General features: G+C 47.4%; 1 protein-coding gene across 1 annotated transcript; it reads right to left on the bottom strand.

Annotated features, from left to right (window-relative positions):
* Nucleotides 1–16,129: 16,129 nt before the first annotated feature.
* LOC147965805 (MEIOTIC F-BOX protein MOF-like) lies at nt 16,130–18,033 on the bottom strand. The gene is made up of 4 exons (XM_087528408.1): nt 17,927–18,033; nt 16,959–17,821; nt 16,584–16,739; nt 16,130–16,507 (listed from the first exon to the last, which is right to left on the bottom strand). The coding sequence occupies exons 2-4, from the start codon at nt 17,796–17,798 to the stop codon at nt 16,295–16,297; spliced, it is 1,209 nt and encodes a 402-aa protein (XP_087384534.1). The 5' UTR covers nt 17,799–17,821; nt 17,927–18,033; the 3' UTR covers nt 16,130–16,294.
* Nucleotides 18,034–19,922: the final 1,889 nt, after the last annotated feature.

Here is a 19,922-nt window from a genome sequence, read left to right as displayed (position 1 = left end):
AATGAGGCCGGCAACCCAGGAAATTCTCGCACAAAGAAATGAAAGCGGCGAGATAAACGATTGTGTTGGGAGTGAAGTGGTGGAGTTGCGCCCCGAAGAAGTTCAGAAATCCCCAAAAGAAAGGGTGAGGAGGCAAAGAAAATCCACAGTCGACGTGGGTGGCGAGGAGAACGCGCTCACCCTCCCGAGGTTGCGGCTCGGATTCCTTCCCTGGAAGCCGCGCCGATTCATGGGGGATTAGCCCTCCTTTGGCTAGGTCGTCGAGATCTTCTTGGATGATCATCGAGCGGATCCGGTCCCCCTGGATCCAGCCCTTCGGCAGGTCGGTCCGCGAGGAAGATCCGCCCCGACTGGTCGCCTTCCCCTTCGCCTTTGCCGTCGCTTTCTTCGCCCGCTCCAGAGCCGCCGTCTTCTCCTTCCCCATCGTCGCCGGCGAGACGCGTACGGAGCGGTAGTGCTGGGGCGAGAGCGAGCGCGACGAGGGAGGCTGAATAGGAGAAGAGATAATGGGGACGCACTGTTCAAGAGACCCCGGTCCAACGCCTTATATGAGGCCGCTTCCGAGTGGCTGACTGGTAGGCCCGGGCGGTCCTGTCAAATCCCGTAACAATCGCTCGTGCGATACGTGGCGAAAAAGGTGGCGCAGGGATCGAGGCAGCTCCGCCCTATCCCATCCGATTACTGCGGCCTTCCCCGTCCCGCGCGCTTCCCAAAATTCGGATCCCGCGAAATCTGCGGGCAGTAGAACAACTTGTTAGACCGAAGATCTCCTCCACACCGTCACTCGGAGCCTCTCAAGTAAAGAAACTCACTCGACAAAAATCTAAGAATGGATCAAGGCGACTGAAAAGGAAGTTGCTGTCATCACTCAGGTTCATTGATCCGAAACAAGATATGCTCATAGCATGAAAAATGAGTCGGAGAAGTGCTCAACTCCTTCCCCACTCAAACCTCAATCCATTCGGGGGCTAATGATGAAGCTATGTACCTAGGGTAGGGTCATGGACCTGTCCCAACTGCCCTACCAAAGGACATCTCTAGAAGAAATCACCTTTCAATCAACTTGGAGGTGTTCCACTCGACAGACTCGAAGACACTCGACCAAGAAGCAGTCACTCGACCAAGACCAAACCACTTGACGGCCAGGAGACCGAAAGGCACTCCGCACGCTAACGGTCGGTTATTAAGTACCTTTTATGGTCATCATAGCACTTTATTAGGGACGTTACCAGTAACGCTCGACCTTAATGTATTTAAAACCCTGCACAACTGAGGGCCGGAGGGGTCCGGCGAACTCTATATAAGCCACCCCCCTCCTCAGTGTAAAGGGTTCGTACCCCTGTGTAGGATCGAAAGTATGTCTAGAGGGGGGGTGATTAGACTACTTGACCAAATAAAAACTTAACCTTTTCCCAATTTTAGTTCTTGGCAGATTTTAGCTATTTTAGAACAAGTCAAGTAATCATCACACTATTCAAGCAAGCATGCAAAGAGTATATTGGCAGCGGAAAGTAAAGCATGCAACTTGCAAGAATATAAAGGGAAGGGTTTGGAGAATTCAAACGCTATTGGAGACACGGATGTTTTTCCCGTGGTTCGGATAGGTGGTGCTATCCTACATCCACGTTGATGGAGACTTCAACCCACGAAGGGTAACGGTTGCGCGAGTCCACACAGGGCTCCACCCAAGGGCAACGGTTGCGCGAGTCCACGGAGGGCTCCACCCACGAAGGGTCCACGAAGAAGCAACCACCCACAAAGGGTCCACAAAGAAGCAACCTTGTCTATCCCACCATGGCCATCGCCCACGAAGGACTTGCCTCACTAGCGGTAGATCTTCACGAAGTAGGCGATCTCCTTGCCCTTACAAACTCCTTGGTTCAACTCCACAATCTTGTCGGAGGCTCCCAAGTGACACCTAGCCAATCTAGGAGACACCACTCTCCAAGAAGTAACAAATGGTGTGTAGGTAATGAACTCCTTGCTCTTGTGCTTCAAATGATAGTCTCCCCAACACTCAACTCTCTCTCATAGGATTTGGATTTTGTGGAAAGAAGATTTGAGTGGAAAGCAACTTGGGAAGGCTAGAGATCAAGATTCATATGGTAGGAATGGAATGTCTTGATCTCAACACATGAGTAGGTAGTTCTCTCTCAGAACAAATGAGTTGGAATGATGTGTGTGTTCTGATGGCTCTCTCTTGGAATGAGAAAGAGGTGGAGGGGTATATATAGCCTCCACACAAAATCCAACCGTTACACAGTTTTCCAATCTCGGTGGGACCGAATCATAAAACTCAGTCTAACCGAAAATGTAAACCTAGTGACCGTTAGGAATTTCGGTGGGACCGACATGCAACTCGGTAGGACCGATTCGGTTAGGGTTTGGGCATAACGTAATCTCGGTGAGACCGATTACACAAACTCGGTGAGACCGAATTTGGTAATTAGCTAACTAGAGAGTTGGTCAGGCAAACCCGGTGGGACCGATTTGCTCTTTCGGTGAGACCGTGTGGAACTCGATGAGACCGAAAAGTTACAAAGGGGAAACACTGAGTTTACATTGCAATCTCGGTGGGACCGATTCGCTCTTTCGGTGGGACCGAAAAGTTACGAAAGGGAAACAGAGAGTTTGCAACCCCATCTCGGTGGGACCGAGAACCTTATCGGTAGGACCGAATTCCTAGGGTTTGGCAGTGGCTAATGACAAGTAAAACTCGGTGGCGCCGGATAGGAAAAATCGGTAGGACCGAGTTTGGCTTAGAGTTTAGGTCATATGTGGATATGGGAAAGTAGTTGAGGGTTTTGGAGCATATCATTAAGCACATGAAGCAAGAGGCTCATTAAGCAACACCTCATCCCTCCTTAATAGTATTGGCTTTTCCTATGGACTCAATGTGATCTTGGATCACTAAAATATAAAATGAAGAGTCTTGAGCTTTTGAGCTTGAGCCAATCCTTTGTCCTTAGCATTTTGAGGGTTCCACTTTCATATCCATGCCATGCCAATCATTGAGCTTTCCTGAAATAATCATCTTGAAATAGTATTAGCTCAATGAGCTATATGTTGTTATGAATTACCAAAACCACCTAGGGATAGTTGCACTTTCAATCTCCCCCTTTTTGGTAATTCATGACAACATATAGATCAAAGCTTCGACAAATGATAATAAGCATGAAATATATCGTCGCTTTGAGAAGTATGTGATAAGTAAGAGCTCCCCCTAAATTTGTGCATGTTTAAAATTTGCTTTGGACTGCAAATGCACAATGAGTTAGGATCATGGGTTACTCTTCCATGTCACATACATCTTGGTGGAGCGCTCAAAATGATAAGATTGAAATACATGCACTCATCACCAAGAATAGTGAATGATCACAAACGATAGATATAATGATAATATTTAAACAAGCATCAAGCAAACATTAAGTGTAGCTTATGATCAAACACATGATCATCGATGTCTCACAAACATAAGGACGTAGTATCAAGCACTCAAAAGCAAACAAAGTTCGAAGAAACCACCAAATAAAACAAGAGAGAAAAGCAACACTCTCTCTCTCTCGAAGCCTATGATCTATACATCTTCTCCCCCTTTGGCAACAAGTTACCAAAAAGTTCTTAGAAAATGCATAGTGCTAAGTCGTCGCTCAGGCTTGATCTTTAGGTGGTGGTGGAGTCTGGATCACTCCAAGGACGAAGGCTTCTATAGATGTTGAAGTAGTCGCTGGAGTTGGAGTTGAAGTAGACGCTGGAGCTGAGGCCGTAGCTGGTGCTGAAGTAGTAGCTCTGGTGTCAGCAACTGGCAGTGCAGACGATCTCGGACCTCGTGGCACTCTAGAAAAAGCATGAGTTGTGGTCCTGCCTCTCCTTTCATTCATGTCCTCCTGGAGCTGCTCCACTATAGACTGAACTTCTGTTACCTTGACATCCAAGTCATAGAACTTCTGTTCCATGATCCTCTCTAGGCTCTGCTGATTCTTAGTGAGATTGGCCAGACTTTGCTCAATTCTCAGCGTGGATGCAATCAAGTAACTGAGCTGCTCTTGCTTGGTCTTCAAGAAATAGTCAGATGCCTCCTCTTGAGTAGGCATCCTGGCAGCTTTTTCCTTCTTCGCCTTCTCCTTCTTTGCATATGCTTGTGCAGACGATGGCTCATTCTCTGTCATCACAACTTCATTGTCCTCGAAATCTGGACGGATGGGCAGGTGTTCCTTATCCAACAAATATACGCCCGTGCACATCTTGGAGTTGATGAGCTCCTGAATCTGAGGGGCATATCCACAGCTCCTCTTCTGATCTGCAGCTGTCCTCTTAATGGTTTCCACAATGAGACTCATGACCTTGAATTTCTGAGGCACGTCAAAAACATGAAGCAAGTTGATCGCGTGACCTCTGATCATCTTGTGATCTCCAGACTTAGGCAACAGAGTGTGCCTTAGTATCCAATTGATCGTCGGCAATCCTGAGAGCAGATAATGCACTGAGCCAAACTTGAACGTGTCAAGTGCTTCATTCGGAATCTCCTTGTACATGTTGGACATTGAGTTATGATCCATCTTCTTCTTGGCGTAAATGTCCAAGTCCTCATCTTGCTCTTCTGGGGCATTGATGATCTGTGCCCACTCAGCCACTGTAGATTGGTACCTTGTACCCTCTGACATCCATGTAATTCTTCCATCCGGATAAAAGTGAGCTGTGGAGTAGAACTGCATGATGAGTTCCTCGTTCCACTTTGTGAGCTTCTGCCCAACAAAGTCCTCTACTCCACACGCTCTGAAGCTGTCCTGAACTCCTGGGTAGTGCTCTTCATTCTCCTTGATATAGGTCCAGTCGACCCATCTCATGTCACAAACGATTGGCTTCTTGTCAAGCAAAACAGTCTCATAAAAATCTTGTTGCTCCTTTGTATGAAATCTGTAGTCCATGGTAGTCCTTCTCCTAGAAGCATATGGATCTGCTTCTCTCCATTTTCTGAGCCCTGAGTCTCTCCTGAGCTTCATATCCTCAGCCACAGGATGAGCATCGTTGTGGTCTGGGATCTTGGGCTTGAGCTTCCGAAGGACACTCTCTTCTTCTTCTTCGATAGCTTCAGGCACTGGGGCCTTGTTCTTCTCAGCTGCAGGTATGCTCCGTGTGTTCCTCTTGGGTGCTGTCTTAGGCTTTGGAGCTGGCTTGGCCTTGGAAGCAGCTCCCCCTGACCTTATGGCATCTCCCATAAGTTTGGGTGCCTTGGGCGCTGGTGCAGCAACCTCTTCTTCCTCCTCCTCTTCTACCATGATGGAGGCTCTCCCAAGCACTTTGGCTACAGTCTTTTTCACCCTCTCTTTCCTCTTTTTGCCCTCAGCAACAATGGGCTCAATGGGAGCAGGTGCAGGCTTCTCAGTTGATGCTCTAGCCTTTGACATTGGCTGCCTCCCTGCAGGCCTTTTAATTTTCAGCCCTGGCTTTGAGCCTTGAGCTGGCTCAGCTCTCTTGGAAGTGGCCTCTACCTTTGCCACATAGTCTTCATCCTCAGAATCAGACGTTCTCTTCTTCCTTTGACGTGTGGCAGCCTTAGGCAGATTGCTGGGTGTGCTCCTGCTGCCATCATCAGAAGAACTTGAGGGGCTAGTGCCCTCACTCATGACCACTTGCTGCTCTGAGAGGTTCTGGCTGTCACTCTGGTCTGACATGTTGCAAACTGACTGTTGACCCTGTGAATAGATTATAGAAGAGATAGAGTGGATGAGCATCACAAAAAGCAGAGATTTTTGCAAAAGATTAATTCAAAAACTTAGTTTTAGTTTTCCACAGAAAGCATCTCGGATCTACCGATTTTCAAACTCGGTGACACCGAAGCAGTTTTGGCACCAGAACTGGTGAACTCGGTCAGACCGAGTCACAGTTCGGTGGCACCGAGACTGCTAGGGTTTCACAGAATTCCAAAATCGGTCGCACCGATAAGTTATTCTCGGTCAGACCGAGTTTAACTTGTGCAATGGCAAAAGCCAGATCGGTGGGACCGAGTTTTTCAACTCGGTGGGTCCGAGATGGTTTCGGCGGAAACCTAACCCTAAATTTTTTGAATTAAACCTAATCTACGAGTGTTTTGACTGGATAGAAGTTCTTCAATCATGGCAAGAATCATGATGATCACAATGTGCTAGGAATCGGATTGAGGAATAGCACAAAGATCAAGCCCATACCCTAGTTCGGCGTGGACTTGCTACGGCGGCAACGGCGGGGCAGAATTCCGTTGACGGCGGCGGAGACCAGCGACTGGAGGCTGCTGGCGGTGAGGAGACGATCCGGAGACCTTGGGGGCAGAGCAGGCTATTGCGCGGGCGAGGAGGTTTCGGAGAAATTTCCAAAATTCTGCCCGTCACTATATATAGCCCGACCCTGTCGGTGTGACCGAGTGGAACAACTCGGTGGCACCGAGATGCAAAACTGTGTGCAGTTATTGCAACTCGGTGTGACCGAAAAGTTCAAATCGGTTGCATCGAGATCGAAAACCTAGATCAACTTAATGAACTCGGTAGGACCGAAATGGAGTATCGGTCAGACCGAGATTCATAAAGAGGTTTTGGAAGTTTAAGTCTATGACGAATCGGGGACTCCGAGCGCTCCTCACACAGAGTGGTTCGAATCTGACTTGAGCAAATTTGTGATGCAGCATGAATAGAGTTTGAGACGAGAAAAGCATAGATAGCTAGAGGAGGTTCTTAGGCATTCTTGTCCATCCACTTGGCAAAAGAAGATAAAGCCAAACAATCAAAACAACAAGTGGATGTCCTCGAATGAGTAAAATATGCAATCAGCATGCTCACACAACAAGATAGCAAATGAAATATGTGGCAAAGCATGCACAACCAATTCTAGCATCTATCAAGCAATTTGCGATGACTAGGTCATCTATATATGAGTATATTGACTTAGGAGTCAAGTGAGAACACTTGATCGTAGGTCATACTCATCGTTTAAGCTCAAGTGGGGTTACCACTTTTACATAAAGCATTGTTTTGTTCACATCTTTAGAGTTGCTTTAGCTCAAGTCTTAGAGTAAAGCTCCCCCTAGATGTGATATCCCCCCTAAGAGGGATGAACTAACCTTGGGTTTTGTCGATGATGACTTCATGTAGATATTGAAGATGTGGATGCTCATTGTTGATGTAGATCTCTTGGAGCTATCCATTTGAGTGAATTGCACTTTCAATACCTACATGGGTTAGTCCCACAAGGAACAAACAAGGATATCCATAGACATAGAGTGATGCACACAAAAGATGATGTTCATGAAAACTTTTAGGTTACCTTATCCCTTGTCTTACCAACAAGAGGGTTTGTGACTCCTTGAACTAGTGCAAGATGTGGAAGTTGATTGCACTTGTTCTTGCCAAAATGATAAGAGTGAAGTATGTTGGCGGAGTCACCCTCAAGAACTCTCTAGTTCTTCTTCTTTTGGATCCACATCATCTTGATGGGAATCCTTGGAGTTGTAGTCGTACTTGATGAAGTTGAACTTGAAGTAGTCTTGGGAATCCACTTGACTAAGGTCTTTGGAGCTTCTTCAAATGCATCGATTTCCTCTTGAAGCTTGTCCTTGCCTTTTTGCTCGTAGTCTTGTGGTGGAAGATCATCTTGGGCTTGTGTCCCCTTGAAAGAAGTATGCTTATCTTGTTGAGGGACAAACTTTGTCTTGGGGTATTGATCTTCTTCCCATTCAACTCCATTGGCATTGAACTTTCGTTCAAAACCAACACCTTGATTCTTCCGGTGCATTCCTTGCTTGCGCACAATTTCCTCGAATTGCTTACTCCCGGCAAGGCTCTTGTACACTCCTTTCTCTATAATTCCCTTCAATAAGCTATTTTCTTGCTCAAGTGTAACTTGGCTAAGAGAATCATTAGTGGAATCAAGAGAACTACTAGAAGCAACAATATTGGATTTAGCATGATCATTGTTACTACTAGAGGAAGAATCTTTCTTGTTAGACTTGACTTGAGGCATGTAAGTGGATAAGAGTAAATGCTTGGCAATGTAAGAAGAACTTTTCTTGCGGAGATCATCATTGATTGCTTTTAAGAACTCATGCTCTTGCTCAAGATTGAGCTTTTTAAAGCGTATCTTCTCATGAGCTCTTAAAAGTTCTCGATGATCTTCGAAGATAGTGTCATGAGCTAACTTAAGAGTTTTTAGTTCTTTAGTTAGAGCCTCAATCTTCTCCTTATCATTGTTATTCGTTTTATCTTGATTAGCATGATTAATTGGTCTTTCATCATAGTATTCATCACTAGAGTTGTCACCAATCAAATCATCACCTAACAAGTCATCTTCATCACTATCGAAATCAACATACTCGGGGCGTGTTATCTTTGGACCTTTGGCCATGAAAAATCTTCCAATTCCTTCATTTGGTGAGTCAAATATGTCGTAGGAGTTGGTTGACACAAGTGCTAGACCGGCAACACCTTCATCTTGAGTATCTTCGGAGTCGGAGTGATAACTTCTCTCGGAGTGGCTGTCGGAGTCGGAGCCGGATACCCATTCACCAACATGAGCTTGATGTCTTCGTCTTGTGTAGCTCCTTGATGATTTTTCCTTCCTTTCTGAATCCTTGCTTCTCCGTGAGTATATTCGTTCATAACGATCATCTCTACTCCTTCTCTCTCTTGGTGGTGATCCTTTGCTTCTTCTTTTTGGAGAATCTTCTCTTCTCTTGTAGGGAGCCGTACACTCATTGGAATAGTGTCCGGGTCTTCCACAATTGTAACAGTTTCGTTCTCGACTAGAAGATCTTTTGTCATTGTAGGACCTTGATTTGGAGCTTCTATCTTTGCTTCTACTCTTGTAGAACTTGTTGAAGTTCTTCACCATTAAGCTCAATTCTTCATTGAAGTCTTGTTTCTCACTTGATGATGTAGGGGCTTCACATGAGGCTTTATAGGCACCACTTGACTTGTTGTGAAGTTCCTCTTTATCCTTAAGTGACATCTCATGAGCAACAATTCTTCCAATCACCTCTGTTGGCTTGAGATCTTTGTAATTGGGCATCATTTGGATCAATGTGCACACGGTATCATATTTTCCATCCAAGGCTCTTAGGATCTTCTTGATGATGAATTTATCGGTCATCTCTTCACTTCCTAAGCCGGCAATCTCATTTGTGATGAGAGCAAGCCTAGAGTACATTTCAGCGACACCTTCACCATCCTTCATCTTGAACTTGTCAAGTTGGCTTTGAAGCACATCCAACTTGGATTCCTTGACGGAGTCGGTACCTTCGTGCATATCAATCAAAGTGTCCCAAATTTCCTTTGCATTCTCAAGGCGGCTGATTTTGTTGAATTCTTCGGGGCACAATCCGTTGAAGAGAATATCACAAGCTTGAGCATTATATTGCAACATCTTCAACTCTTCCGCGGTAGCTTCACGGTTTGGTTCTCTCCCATCAAAGAAGTCACCTTGCAAACAAACACACACAATAGCCCAAACAGCGGGGTTATGACCAAGAATATGCATTTTCATTTTATGCTTCCAACTAGCAAAATTAGTACCATCAAAGTAAGGACCTCTACGGTGATAATTTCCCTCGCTAGACGCCATACTCTCCTAGGTTGTGAAACCAAGGCTATGACCACCAAAAGCTATGGAGATCAAGCAAATGGAGACCAAAGCTCTGATACCACTTGTAGGATCGAAAGTATGTCTAGAGGGGGGGTGATTAGACTACTTGACCAAATAAAAACTTAACCTTTTCCCAATTTTAGTTCTTGGCAGATTTTAGCTATTTTAGAACAAGTCAAGTAATCATCACACTATTCAAGCAAGCATGCAAAGAGTATATTGGCAGCGGAAAGTAAAGCATGCAACTTGCAAATATATAAAGGGAAGGGTTTGGAGAATTCAAACGCTATTGGAGACACGGATGTTTTTCCCGTGGTTCGGATAGGTGGTGCTATCCTACATCCATGTTGATGGAGACTTCAACCCACGAAGGGTAACGGTTGCGCGAGTCCACATAGGGCTCCACCCAAGGGCAACGGGTGCGCGAGTCCACGGAGGGCTCCACCCACGAAGGGTCCACGAAGAAGCAACCACCCACAAAGGGTCCACGAAAAAGCAACCTTGTCTATCCCACCATGGCCATCGCCCACGAAGGACTTGCCTCACTAGCGGTAGATCTTCACGAAGTAGGCGATCTCCTTGCCCTTACAAACTCCTTGGTTCAACTCCACAATCTTGTCGGAGGCTCCCAAGTGACACCTAGCCAATCTAGGAGACACCACTCTCCAAGAAGTAACAAATGGTGTGTAGGTAATGAACTCCTTGCTCTTGTGCTTCAAATGATAGTCTCCCCAACACTCAACTCTCTCTCATAGGATTTGGATTTGGTGGAAAGAAGATTTGAGTGGAAAGCAACTTGGGAAGGCTAGAGATCAAGATTCATATGGTAGGAATGGAATGTCTTGATCTCAACACATGAGTAGGTAGTTCTCTCTCAGAACAAATGAGTTGGAATGATGTGTGTGTTCTGATGGCTCTCTCTTGGAATGAGAAAGAGGTGGAGGGGTATATATAGCCTCCACACAAAATCCAACCGTTACACAGTTTTCCAATCTCGGTGGGACCGAATCATAAAACTCAGTCTAACCGAAAATGTAAACCTAGTGACCGTTAGGAATTTCGGTGGGACCGACATGCAACTCGGTAGGACCGATTCGGTTAGGGTTTGGGCATAACGTAATCTCGGTGAGACCGATTACACAAACTCGGTGAGACCGAATTTGGTAATTAGCTAACCAGAGAGTTGGTCAGGCAAACCCGGTGGGACCGATTTGCTCTTTCGGTGAGACCGAGTGGAACTCAGTGAGACCGAAAAGTTACAAAGGGGAAACACTGAGTTTACATTGCAATCTCGGTGGGACCGATTCGCTCTTTCGGTGGGACCGAAAAGTTACGAAAGGGAAACAGAGAGTTTGCAACCCCATCTCGGTGGGACCGAGAACCTTATCGGTAGGACCGAATTGCTAGGGTTTGACAGTGGCTAATGACAAGTAAAACTCGGTGGCGCCGGATAGGAAAAATCGGTAGGACCGAGTTTGGCTTAGAGTTTAGGTCATATGTGGATATGGGAAAGTAGTTGAGGGTTTTGGAGCATATCATTAAGCACATGAAGCAAGAGGCTCATTAAGCAACACCTCATCCCTCCTTAATAGTATTGGCTTTTCCTATGGACTCAATGTGATCTTGGATCACTAAAATATAAAATGAAGAGTCTTGAGCTTTTGAGCTTGAGCCAATCCTTTGTCCTTAGCATTTTGAGGGTTCCACTTTCATATCCATGCCATGCCAATCATTGAGCTTTCCTGAAATAATCATCTTGAAATAGTATTAGCTCAATGAGCTATATGTTGTTATGAATTACCAAAACCACCTAGGGATAGTTGCACTTTCACCCTGTAATTCATACACGCATAATCCAGTCGACCGCCTCCGGGCTCCGATACGTAGGGCTATTACTTCCTCCGAGAAGGGCCTGAACTCGTAAACCTCGTGTGCTTACAACTTCTCCATAGCTAAGATCTTGCCTCTCCATACCTACCCCTACATTACTGTCAGGCTTAGAACCACGACATAGGTTACATCATGTGTCTAGCCCCGCTATATATGATAGGCCTAGGATACAAGTGTCCTATTAGGACACGACTCCATATCCTATCTAAACACAATACAACTACAAGTCCAACTGTAACATACCTTGTACACAATATTCGACACAACTCTAACAAACTCCACCTTGGTGAATATTCTCCACCATCTTGAGTTCGTCCATGTGTCAAACTTCCATGTATATTGGATTTGAGCTTATCCCGTGAGTACCGCTGCTACTCAAATACTCCATATGACTCCACTTGCAACTTGTAGTCCCTTCTTTTCTTGACCACTGTCAATTTTCGAGCAAAATTAAGTTCCTTGTTACACTAGTTTGTGCTCCCAACTTCCAAAGTATGAGTCCAACGTCATCACACACTGATCACTGACCTGCTTGAAAGTGAACAACTCACATATTGGGTGTCAAACATAAGAGTTATATGAACTCAACATCACCGCTCCTTTCTTGACCGCCTGTCTGAAACTTGAAGGAATTTCACCGTTGCTTGTAGTCGTTCCGAGTCAAATTCACAGTTGTCTCACTACATGTATGACCACCAGAGCCCTGGCCCGTCTCCATGCCCCGTGCGTGCCGCACGCCTCGCCGCTATTACCGCGTCGAGCCTCCGCTGTCCCGGTCGAGTCTCAAGGGCCGCGAACCCACACCACTCAACTCCCACTGCATAGTACCACCGATCATCACTGACCGATGACGAGTTTCACGCTTCCATCAGACCATTGGGCTCCAGCCCGATTTACATGCCCCTCACTTTGTCCCGCTGAATAGGCTTCGACTCTCTATCGACTTACGCCGTAGCCCCTCAATCGGCACCGAGTGAAGTCTTCCAAACTCCAGCTCCACCTTCAACATGACTCCATGGTAGATGATCAGTCCACCCATGCGCCTCATCGACTTCAAGCTCCGTGTATACATCACCTTGAATCAATCCCACGCCATAGTCTTTTCAAAGCCACACAAGCCCTCGGGCCTGTGCCACGTGTTTCCACGCCCAGAAGTCGGTCACCATCAGCATCACGCTTCTATGTCGTTGTTGCCGATCCCACCACCGCCTTCTGTACCAACCGACTTGCGTCGATCACGTCAGACAGTCTAGTCCGACCCAGCCGAACTTGTCCGGCTGCAGGACACACTCGAGGCTCCCAAATCGTTTTCCGTGAATTCTCATCCATCACATGATAATTCCATCTTAGCTGACATGACTTCCTGCAACGCCTTCAAGCATCTCTGTTGTGCCAACAAATCTTTCACCTATGTCTGCCATAACCAAGGTTTTCAGTTCCGTGAAATTCTCAACCTCAAACCTGGTACCCGTTGACGCCATGGTTCTTTGTATGGTTGACCCTGTGAAAAAATAACCGAGCTCCACCGCAATGCCCCAAGTATACCAGCAAAACCTGATGAGGTACACCCTTGCGTACTAATAGCAAAAAATCGTGATATGCTCCCGGCTCAATATATGATGTTAGCGTTGGCTTGCCAAGTCTCTGCTTTCCGATGGATGCACAACATGATGGTCTTTTCCCCCCACTCAAATCGATCTGTTTGTGCCTCTGTCCCGTCGTCCTACGGTGACCCAACCAGGCTGCTCTTATTAGCGCCTCACGTCTCCGCCTCAAGCACAACAGAAGAGCACGTCTCCACAAAGGACTCGGTCCCCTTTTGGTCTCCAAACATATCTCGTGACTTGCTGTTTCCGATTGCACCATATATCGCTAGAATATGTACGCCCAGCGACCGATCGAGTCCTCAGCCTGCATGCGTCCTTCTTGGGCTACTGTGTGTGTGCCCGCTGAACCGCATCTGCGTTGCCACAAGCCACGTCCCAACCTTACCGACTCCGAGTACGTCAGCTCGGCGCCCACGCGATTGTGCCGCATGCCCATTCTTCTGATCTCGCCGACTACTGATTCTTCCACGATAATTTTGCCTCTAGATCAACACAGTCAGCCTCGATCTCAAACCTTGCTCATGATACCACTTGTTAGAATAAATCCGAGGCATACCGTCGATCATCCAAGGACCAAGCAATCACACAAGCACGATACCGAGATTTGTTAACGAGGTTCACCGATATGGCTATATCCCCGGGGCCTGATTATGGGCGCTTCTCCCCATGACACCGCTATAATACCGCACCCGGTCGCCTTGGACTCCGGCACAAGCCGCCGGCTTCCCCTGCGTTCCAGTGCTATTATGTTGACATATGTTACATTGTGTGTCTAGCCCTGCTATATATAAGAGGCCTAGGATACAAGTGTCCTATTAGGATACGACTCCATATCCTATCTAAACACAATACAACTACAAGTCCAACTGTAATCTACCTTTACACAATATTCGACACAACTCTAACAATTTCGGAGCGTTGCGTCGTCGAGTGCTGCTAGTCCACATCCGGCTAGGGATAACTAAAGTACAATGTTGGTATTTTTACAAACCACAACAGTGTGGCGAATTCAATAACACGGTTCTTTTCCAAAAACAAAAAACAAAAAAACAGTGAGCTCATTGGGTTTTGACGGAGCAACCGTCGTAGGCGCCGTTGAACCTTCTGACTGGCATTTTTTTAAACGAGGCAAAACACTTGCCATTTTCATTGATTAAGAAGAAGTGAGAATTGTCCGGTTAATTGACGGAAAACCGGGCTAAAACCGAAACAACCCAACCCATAAACACATGGGCACCACCGGCCAACCTGGCCACCGACATGGAACACATTCCACGACGGCACATGCCAACAGACCACACGCACGAACAACTGACAGCTTCGACTTTGACGACGATCATTGCCCGGGAGATATGCAGGACTTGCACCGACCGTGCCCGCCACGAACGACCACCGAGCGCCTGTCGTCATCACCACCTGGATCCGCTCCACCGCAGCTCCGACTTCAAAGCAACCGGGTAACCCACGAAAGAGCACCTCGGACACGCCGGGAAGATCCGACTACCAAAGCCCGAGCCGCGACCCAAGCTCCTCTCGATGCCATCATCGTTGCCAAACAGAAATCAGCGCCCCCGAAACGGCCGCCTCAGCAACCACGCGGCGAAGATGCCGCCAGCCACCGCGGCGAAGATGCCGCCTTCCACCGGTCTCCAGTTGTAGCCGGCTCCGAGACGATGCCCCCAAGGAGGAAGAAGACGTGGAGACGCCTTCATCGCCCGATCCCGCGGATCTGAGGATTCCCTCCGAAGCCAAGGCCACGGGGAGAAGCACCACACCAAAACGACGCTTCCAAGAAAGAGTGCGGCGCCCGTGGGCGTCGCCGTCGCTGGATCCGGCAGAGGCCGGAGAAGGATTTCTCCCGGAGATGCTCAACCACCGCGAGCCCGAACCAGCCGGCCACCAACCGCCACCAAACCTGCACCGCAGAGCACCGAAGGGAATCTCCCGCCAGCGCCTGCGCCCGTCCCAGCCGAGGCCGTCCCGCACGACCCCCCGCCTAGCAGCAGCCGTGCTACCGGGTCCTGGGCGCACACCGCCATCTCCACCGTCCAGCCGACCCCGCCAGAGGAAGGAGGAGCCATGCCCGAATCTCGCCGAGCCGCACCACCTCCCGCCGCAGCAGAGACGCCAAACCACAGCAGCTCTGCCGCCACCCACGCAGACGACGAGAGCCACCGCCCGCCTGCGGCCGCGCCGCCAAGAGATCGAAGAGGTCCGGGGCCACCGCCCCGGCGTCCGAGCACCCGTGCCGCTGACCCCCGCAGCAGAAACCGGGGAAGCCAGATCTGGCCGCGACCGGCTCGATCCAGCCGCCCCACGCAGCGCCCTGCAACAGCCCCCTCCGCACCCGCAAGCCGAGCATCACCCCCGCCGCCAGAGCATCACCGAAGATAGGCGAGGCAGCCGCACAGTCCACCGCCAGGCACTGGACGCTGCGCGATGGGAGAAGGCCCCCCCGCCGCCACCCCCGCACGGGCTTTGCCCGGGGGTGGCCACCGGCGGCGGTGAGGGAGGAGGAGCAGGTGGGGGGAGTGGGAGGCGGCGGGGATCGGGTCGCCGCCCGAGTTGCCAAGCTAGGCGACACGGGGGCCGAAAGAAAACTCTCTGACCGGCATTTGATCAAACTGTGCTGTGCAGCTTCGTTTAAACAGGACCATGATACACATTAACACAGCCACACAGGTGAAACCAATGCCAGATCTCAAGCAAGACAGAGCCCGACTGGTTGAACTGAGAAAAAAAAGAACATAGCAGATTAGGCATACGCTGTTCCTGTGTGTTTGGGTGGTGATGCCTCTCCTAGTGCTCCTACGGATTTTCTTCAGTGCTACTGCACTAGTATGTACTCCCATCCAATGGAATACGATCCTATCTTTTCAATCCTGTAATGTCGATGTTTACGTGGCTTGTAAAGTGAATTTTTATTTTATTAATGAGACACGCATTACTACGCAAAAAAAGATGTGTCATGGACTCGTGCAACAAACACAACAAAAAAAAGCACACCATTAGAATATCCAGAAATGAACCAAAGTAAATGCTTGTTCAGTTGTCCTGCCATCAAAGGCAAAATATATATAATTACATTCGCAAATGGCAGAGCGCATGCTACATTTAAGGAGGAACAGAAATAATAAGCATTGCAAAAGTGTCTGGTGTTCACTGCTTCAAGCCTTCTTAATCACTCCCTAAGTCTTCTTATTAATCACAATGTTAGTCTTCTGTAGGTTCCTCCAAGCGCCAAGCAAAAGGTCAAACAGTTTCTGAACATCGTCGTCATATATGTATTTGATTTCAGTCAACTTCAGGCTTGGGCATTGGAAAGTAAGCGTGTAATCATATTCTAGAGATGCCCTCTTCAGATTTCCTCCTGTCTTGCTTCCCTTAGAAGCTTCTGGAAGCTTTAGGGAGTAAAATAATTCAGGAAAAGTTTAAGATTGTAAAGCTAGAGCAGAGATCAAGGAAGATAGGAAGTACCGTGCAACTTTCAAGTGTAAGCTTCTCTAAACCAGGGGCATTGTTCAGAAAGCATCCGAGCATATCAAACTTGTCACTTAGATCGCATGTGTCAAACAGCAAGGTTCTAATATTATGGAACACAGGGAAAGTATCCGATCCATCATGAAGATTTGCCTGAATCGAGGAATCAAAACATCATCCAGTTCAAATGATGGATACAAGTCTAATGAAATCGTATATAAGTATGGTTAGTAATCCTAGTATTAATTGCAAAGATAAAAAAACTCAAATGGCACCAGAAAACTAAGATGCTCAAACACTCTATTTCGTTACAATTGGGGAGAGAAGATCCTTTAATAATCAGAAAAAAACTAATAAGCAGGAGAGACATACCGGTACTCGAAAGCCAGTCAGTTTTAAATCTTTCACGTTAATTAGGCTGAAAAGAAGCTTCCATGGCAGTATCTGTATTGAACGGATTATGCAAATGGTGGCTTTGATGAGGAACGGCATCTCGTTTGCTACAACAGCATCCCAGTTGTGACTAAAAGCGACCAGCTGCAAGCAAGTAAGAGACGGAACTTTGATAGTCAGCACACTAGGATGGTAAATTGTACAATGCTCAATTGTCAAGTTCTTCAGTGTGCAAGATGTGATTTCTGCATCTTCAAGGACACACCAGTTGAGCTCCAAATCTTCCAAGACCGGGCAACCAGAACGTAGCTGCTGGGTGAAGGTTTTGTCCAAAGAAATGCGAGAAAGATGCAGCCTGTTGAGGCGTGAAGAACTGGAACCGAAACGTGGTAATTTACAACAGCAATTCGAATCGATATCCACCACTTTGGGGAAGCGCTTGATGCCACGGCGTAGCCATTGGTCGGCAGATTTAATCTTACGTTCAGAAACAGAATGAAACCTGAACACATCCAATGTTGCCGCACTGTGAAACATCAGCAGATTGATGACGAAATACTCAAACCTAGTACAGTTAGGGCCACCCTCATCCCCATCGTCGGAGTCGGAGTCGGACAAGATTGCTGAGGTGCTAAACTCCCGCTCGTCGATGTTGAGGCAAGGCATGGAGCACCAGAGGTCCTCCCACCTCCGCGACAGCACGCATGTCTGCACGGCCTGCCGGGCCGTGAGGAACGACATGACAGTGTGGAGGAGGCCATCAGGGAGGTCACTTAGCCTGTCAGAGCTGCCGGCGAGGCGTTTGCCGGAGGCCGCCATCGTCCGTGCTAGAGCAATCGGCTCTGCATCAATGCATCACAGTTCACAAAGTATGGTTTATTCATTAAAATCGTACTAATCTGAGTGTGCAACGGGGGTTAAAAATGGGGGAGACCGTCGAACCTCACCTGGGGGCTGGCGCACTTCTTGGCCAGCGCCGGAGAAGGGGCGGAGATCCTGGATGCGTGCGCCGAGCTGCCGTCGACGGGAGGGGGGGACACCTGAGGAATCCCAAGGGCGGCCCACGTAAGACAAACCCTAGATATTAGAAACCGATGGCAATATGCCGATGGATGGGTCGGGGAAAGAAGTTCAGATAACCCCTGGGGTTCCATAAACCGGCTAATCCACCCCCTCAACTCTAAAACCAGTTAAGCAACCCCCTGAGATCTCTAATACCATGCAAATCATCCCCTTGCGTTGATTATAGTGGTTTCTGTAGGCGGTTTTGCTTGCATGGCGTTCGACGACTGCCACGTCGGCTTGGTGGGGTGGGTCTAGTTAACTGCTCCTCCTTCTGTTTCAGTCTCGTCTCCCTTCTTTTCTTCGACAATGCGGCGGCAGGGGACGTGATGATCGGCGTTCGGCGCGTGCCGCGCAACAACGAGCAGGTGACTCCCTAGCTCCCAATGACTCCAAGTTGATCTGGGATTGTATGTGAAAGTCTATTTTTTGGAAGATTATTGCAGCGACGAAGATACAGAGATTATTTGAGGCGCTTTGTTATTGTTGTAGGGTGATCGGCGCTTTGCAGAAGGCAGCGTGACAAGGAGCTCCCGATGACTCTGTTAGTCCTGATCTCCCGATGACTCCAGGTGAGGTGTTGAGCTTGTAAAACTAGTACTGGTAGCGCTTGTTCCCTCTTATAAGACATATGTACTGCTTTGCGATGTCAGCAAGTCAGCATGACTGGTTCTTATGTAATATGTTCCCTGTCGTGTTCGAAAAAAATGTGTTCTTTCAAAGTTATGGTGAAACTGTACAAATAATTCTGGGCAGCTCTTGTTTCTAAATCCATGCTAATGTAATGTCATGTTAATACTCCCAAGAGTACATTGTAAATGTTACATGATCTGCTACATGCTACTGTGATGTGAATTTCATAAGAAGAATGGCGATGCTCCCAAAATACTCCGTCGTGCTGCCACCAGTTAGGAAGGCGAACAACGACGGCATGCCCCGGGCCGCTGCCACTGAAACAGATAGTTTGTCGGCGGCAAACTGAAGGCATTGCAAATACTCCGTGCATGTTCAGATTTGGTTCAGCTAATACAACACTGAGAATACTACCAATTCACATAGGAAGTGAGCAACATCATATAGCCCAAATACTGCTAATTTGAAAAACAAGATTAAGAAACAGGACATAGCCAAAATTCAGCAATAATTTCATATTACATTCACTATTTTAATGATCTCTCATGCTGCCGCAATGCCAAAGTCCTGCTTAATTCACTCTCATACTAACTAAGCCAGCGCTACCATTCCACAGACAAATGCTAAAACTACTGAAACAAGCCAGAACAACATTGCAAGTTTATTCATTTTCTGATCTTCTAAAAGCTTCTTTGCAAACTCTGAAGCTTGTTGTCACAACTCCAGCATATGTGTCTAGCTTGCTTCCAGCCTAGTAGAAGTATTTACATCCAGCAGTACACCAATTTTGCCCGCAAAAAAGTAAATCAAATGTCCTGATGGAATAATTACCAAAATTAGTAAACATGGCCGCCGGATCGTACGCGTACGGAATAATTACCAAAAATAGTAATCTAATTTTAGCTGGATCTTATACGGTTTCAGGTCTTTTAAACGAGTACAAAAATCTCATACTAGTTTGATGTTTTTTTGTCATGATATGAGCTGATGTTTATTTTGTTTCTAATTGATAGTTTTGGGAGAGGATAGTAGAGTAGGCATTAAATTGGAATCATGTGAATGTTACTACTAAATGGTCTTACCTCCGGCCGGCTGCAAACGTGGTTGCTGGATTACATGTACGCGTACGTACGGAAGCTACCGATAGAAATGGAGAGGAACCAGGGAACATGGGAGGACGAACTTCAGCTGGCTGCCATGATGATGAACACGGGAGGAGAGGAACCAGAGAACATGGGAGGACGAGTT

Source organism: Triticum urartu, chromosome 6A (assembly GCF_056163025.1).
Source record: "Triticum urartu cultivar PI428250 chromosome 6A, HENAU_Tu73, whole genome shotgun sequence".
NCBI classification, from domain to species: domain Eukaryota; kingdom Viridiplantae; phylum Streptophyta; class Magnoliopsida; order Poales; family Poaceae; genus Triticum; species Triticum urartu.
Note: the sequence above shows the minus strand (reverse complement) of the source record. Positions and strands in the feature narration are given on the sequence as shown.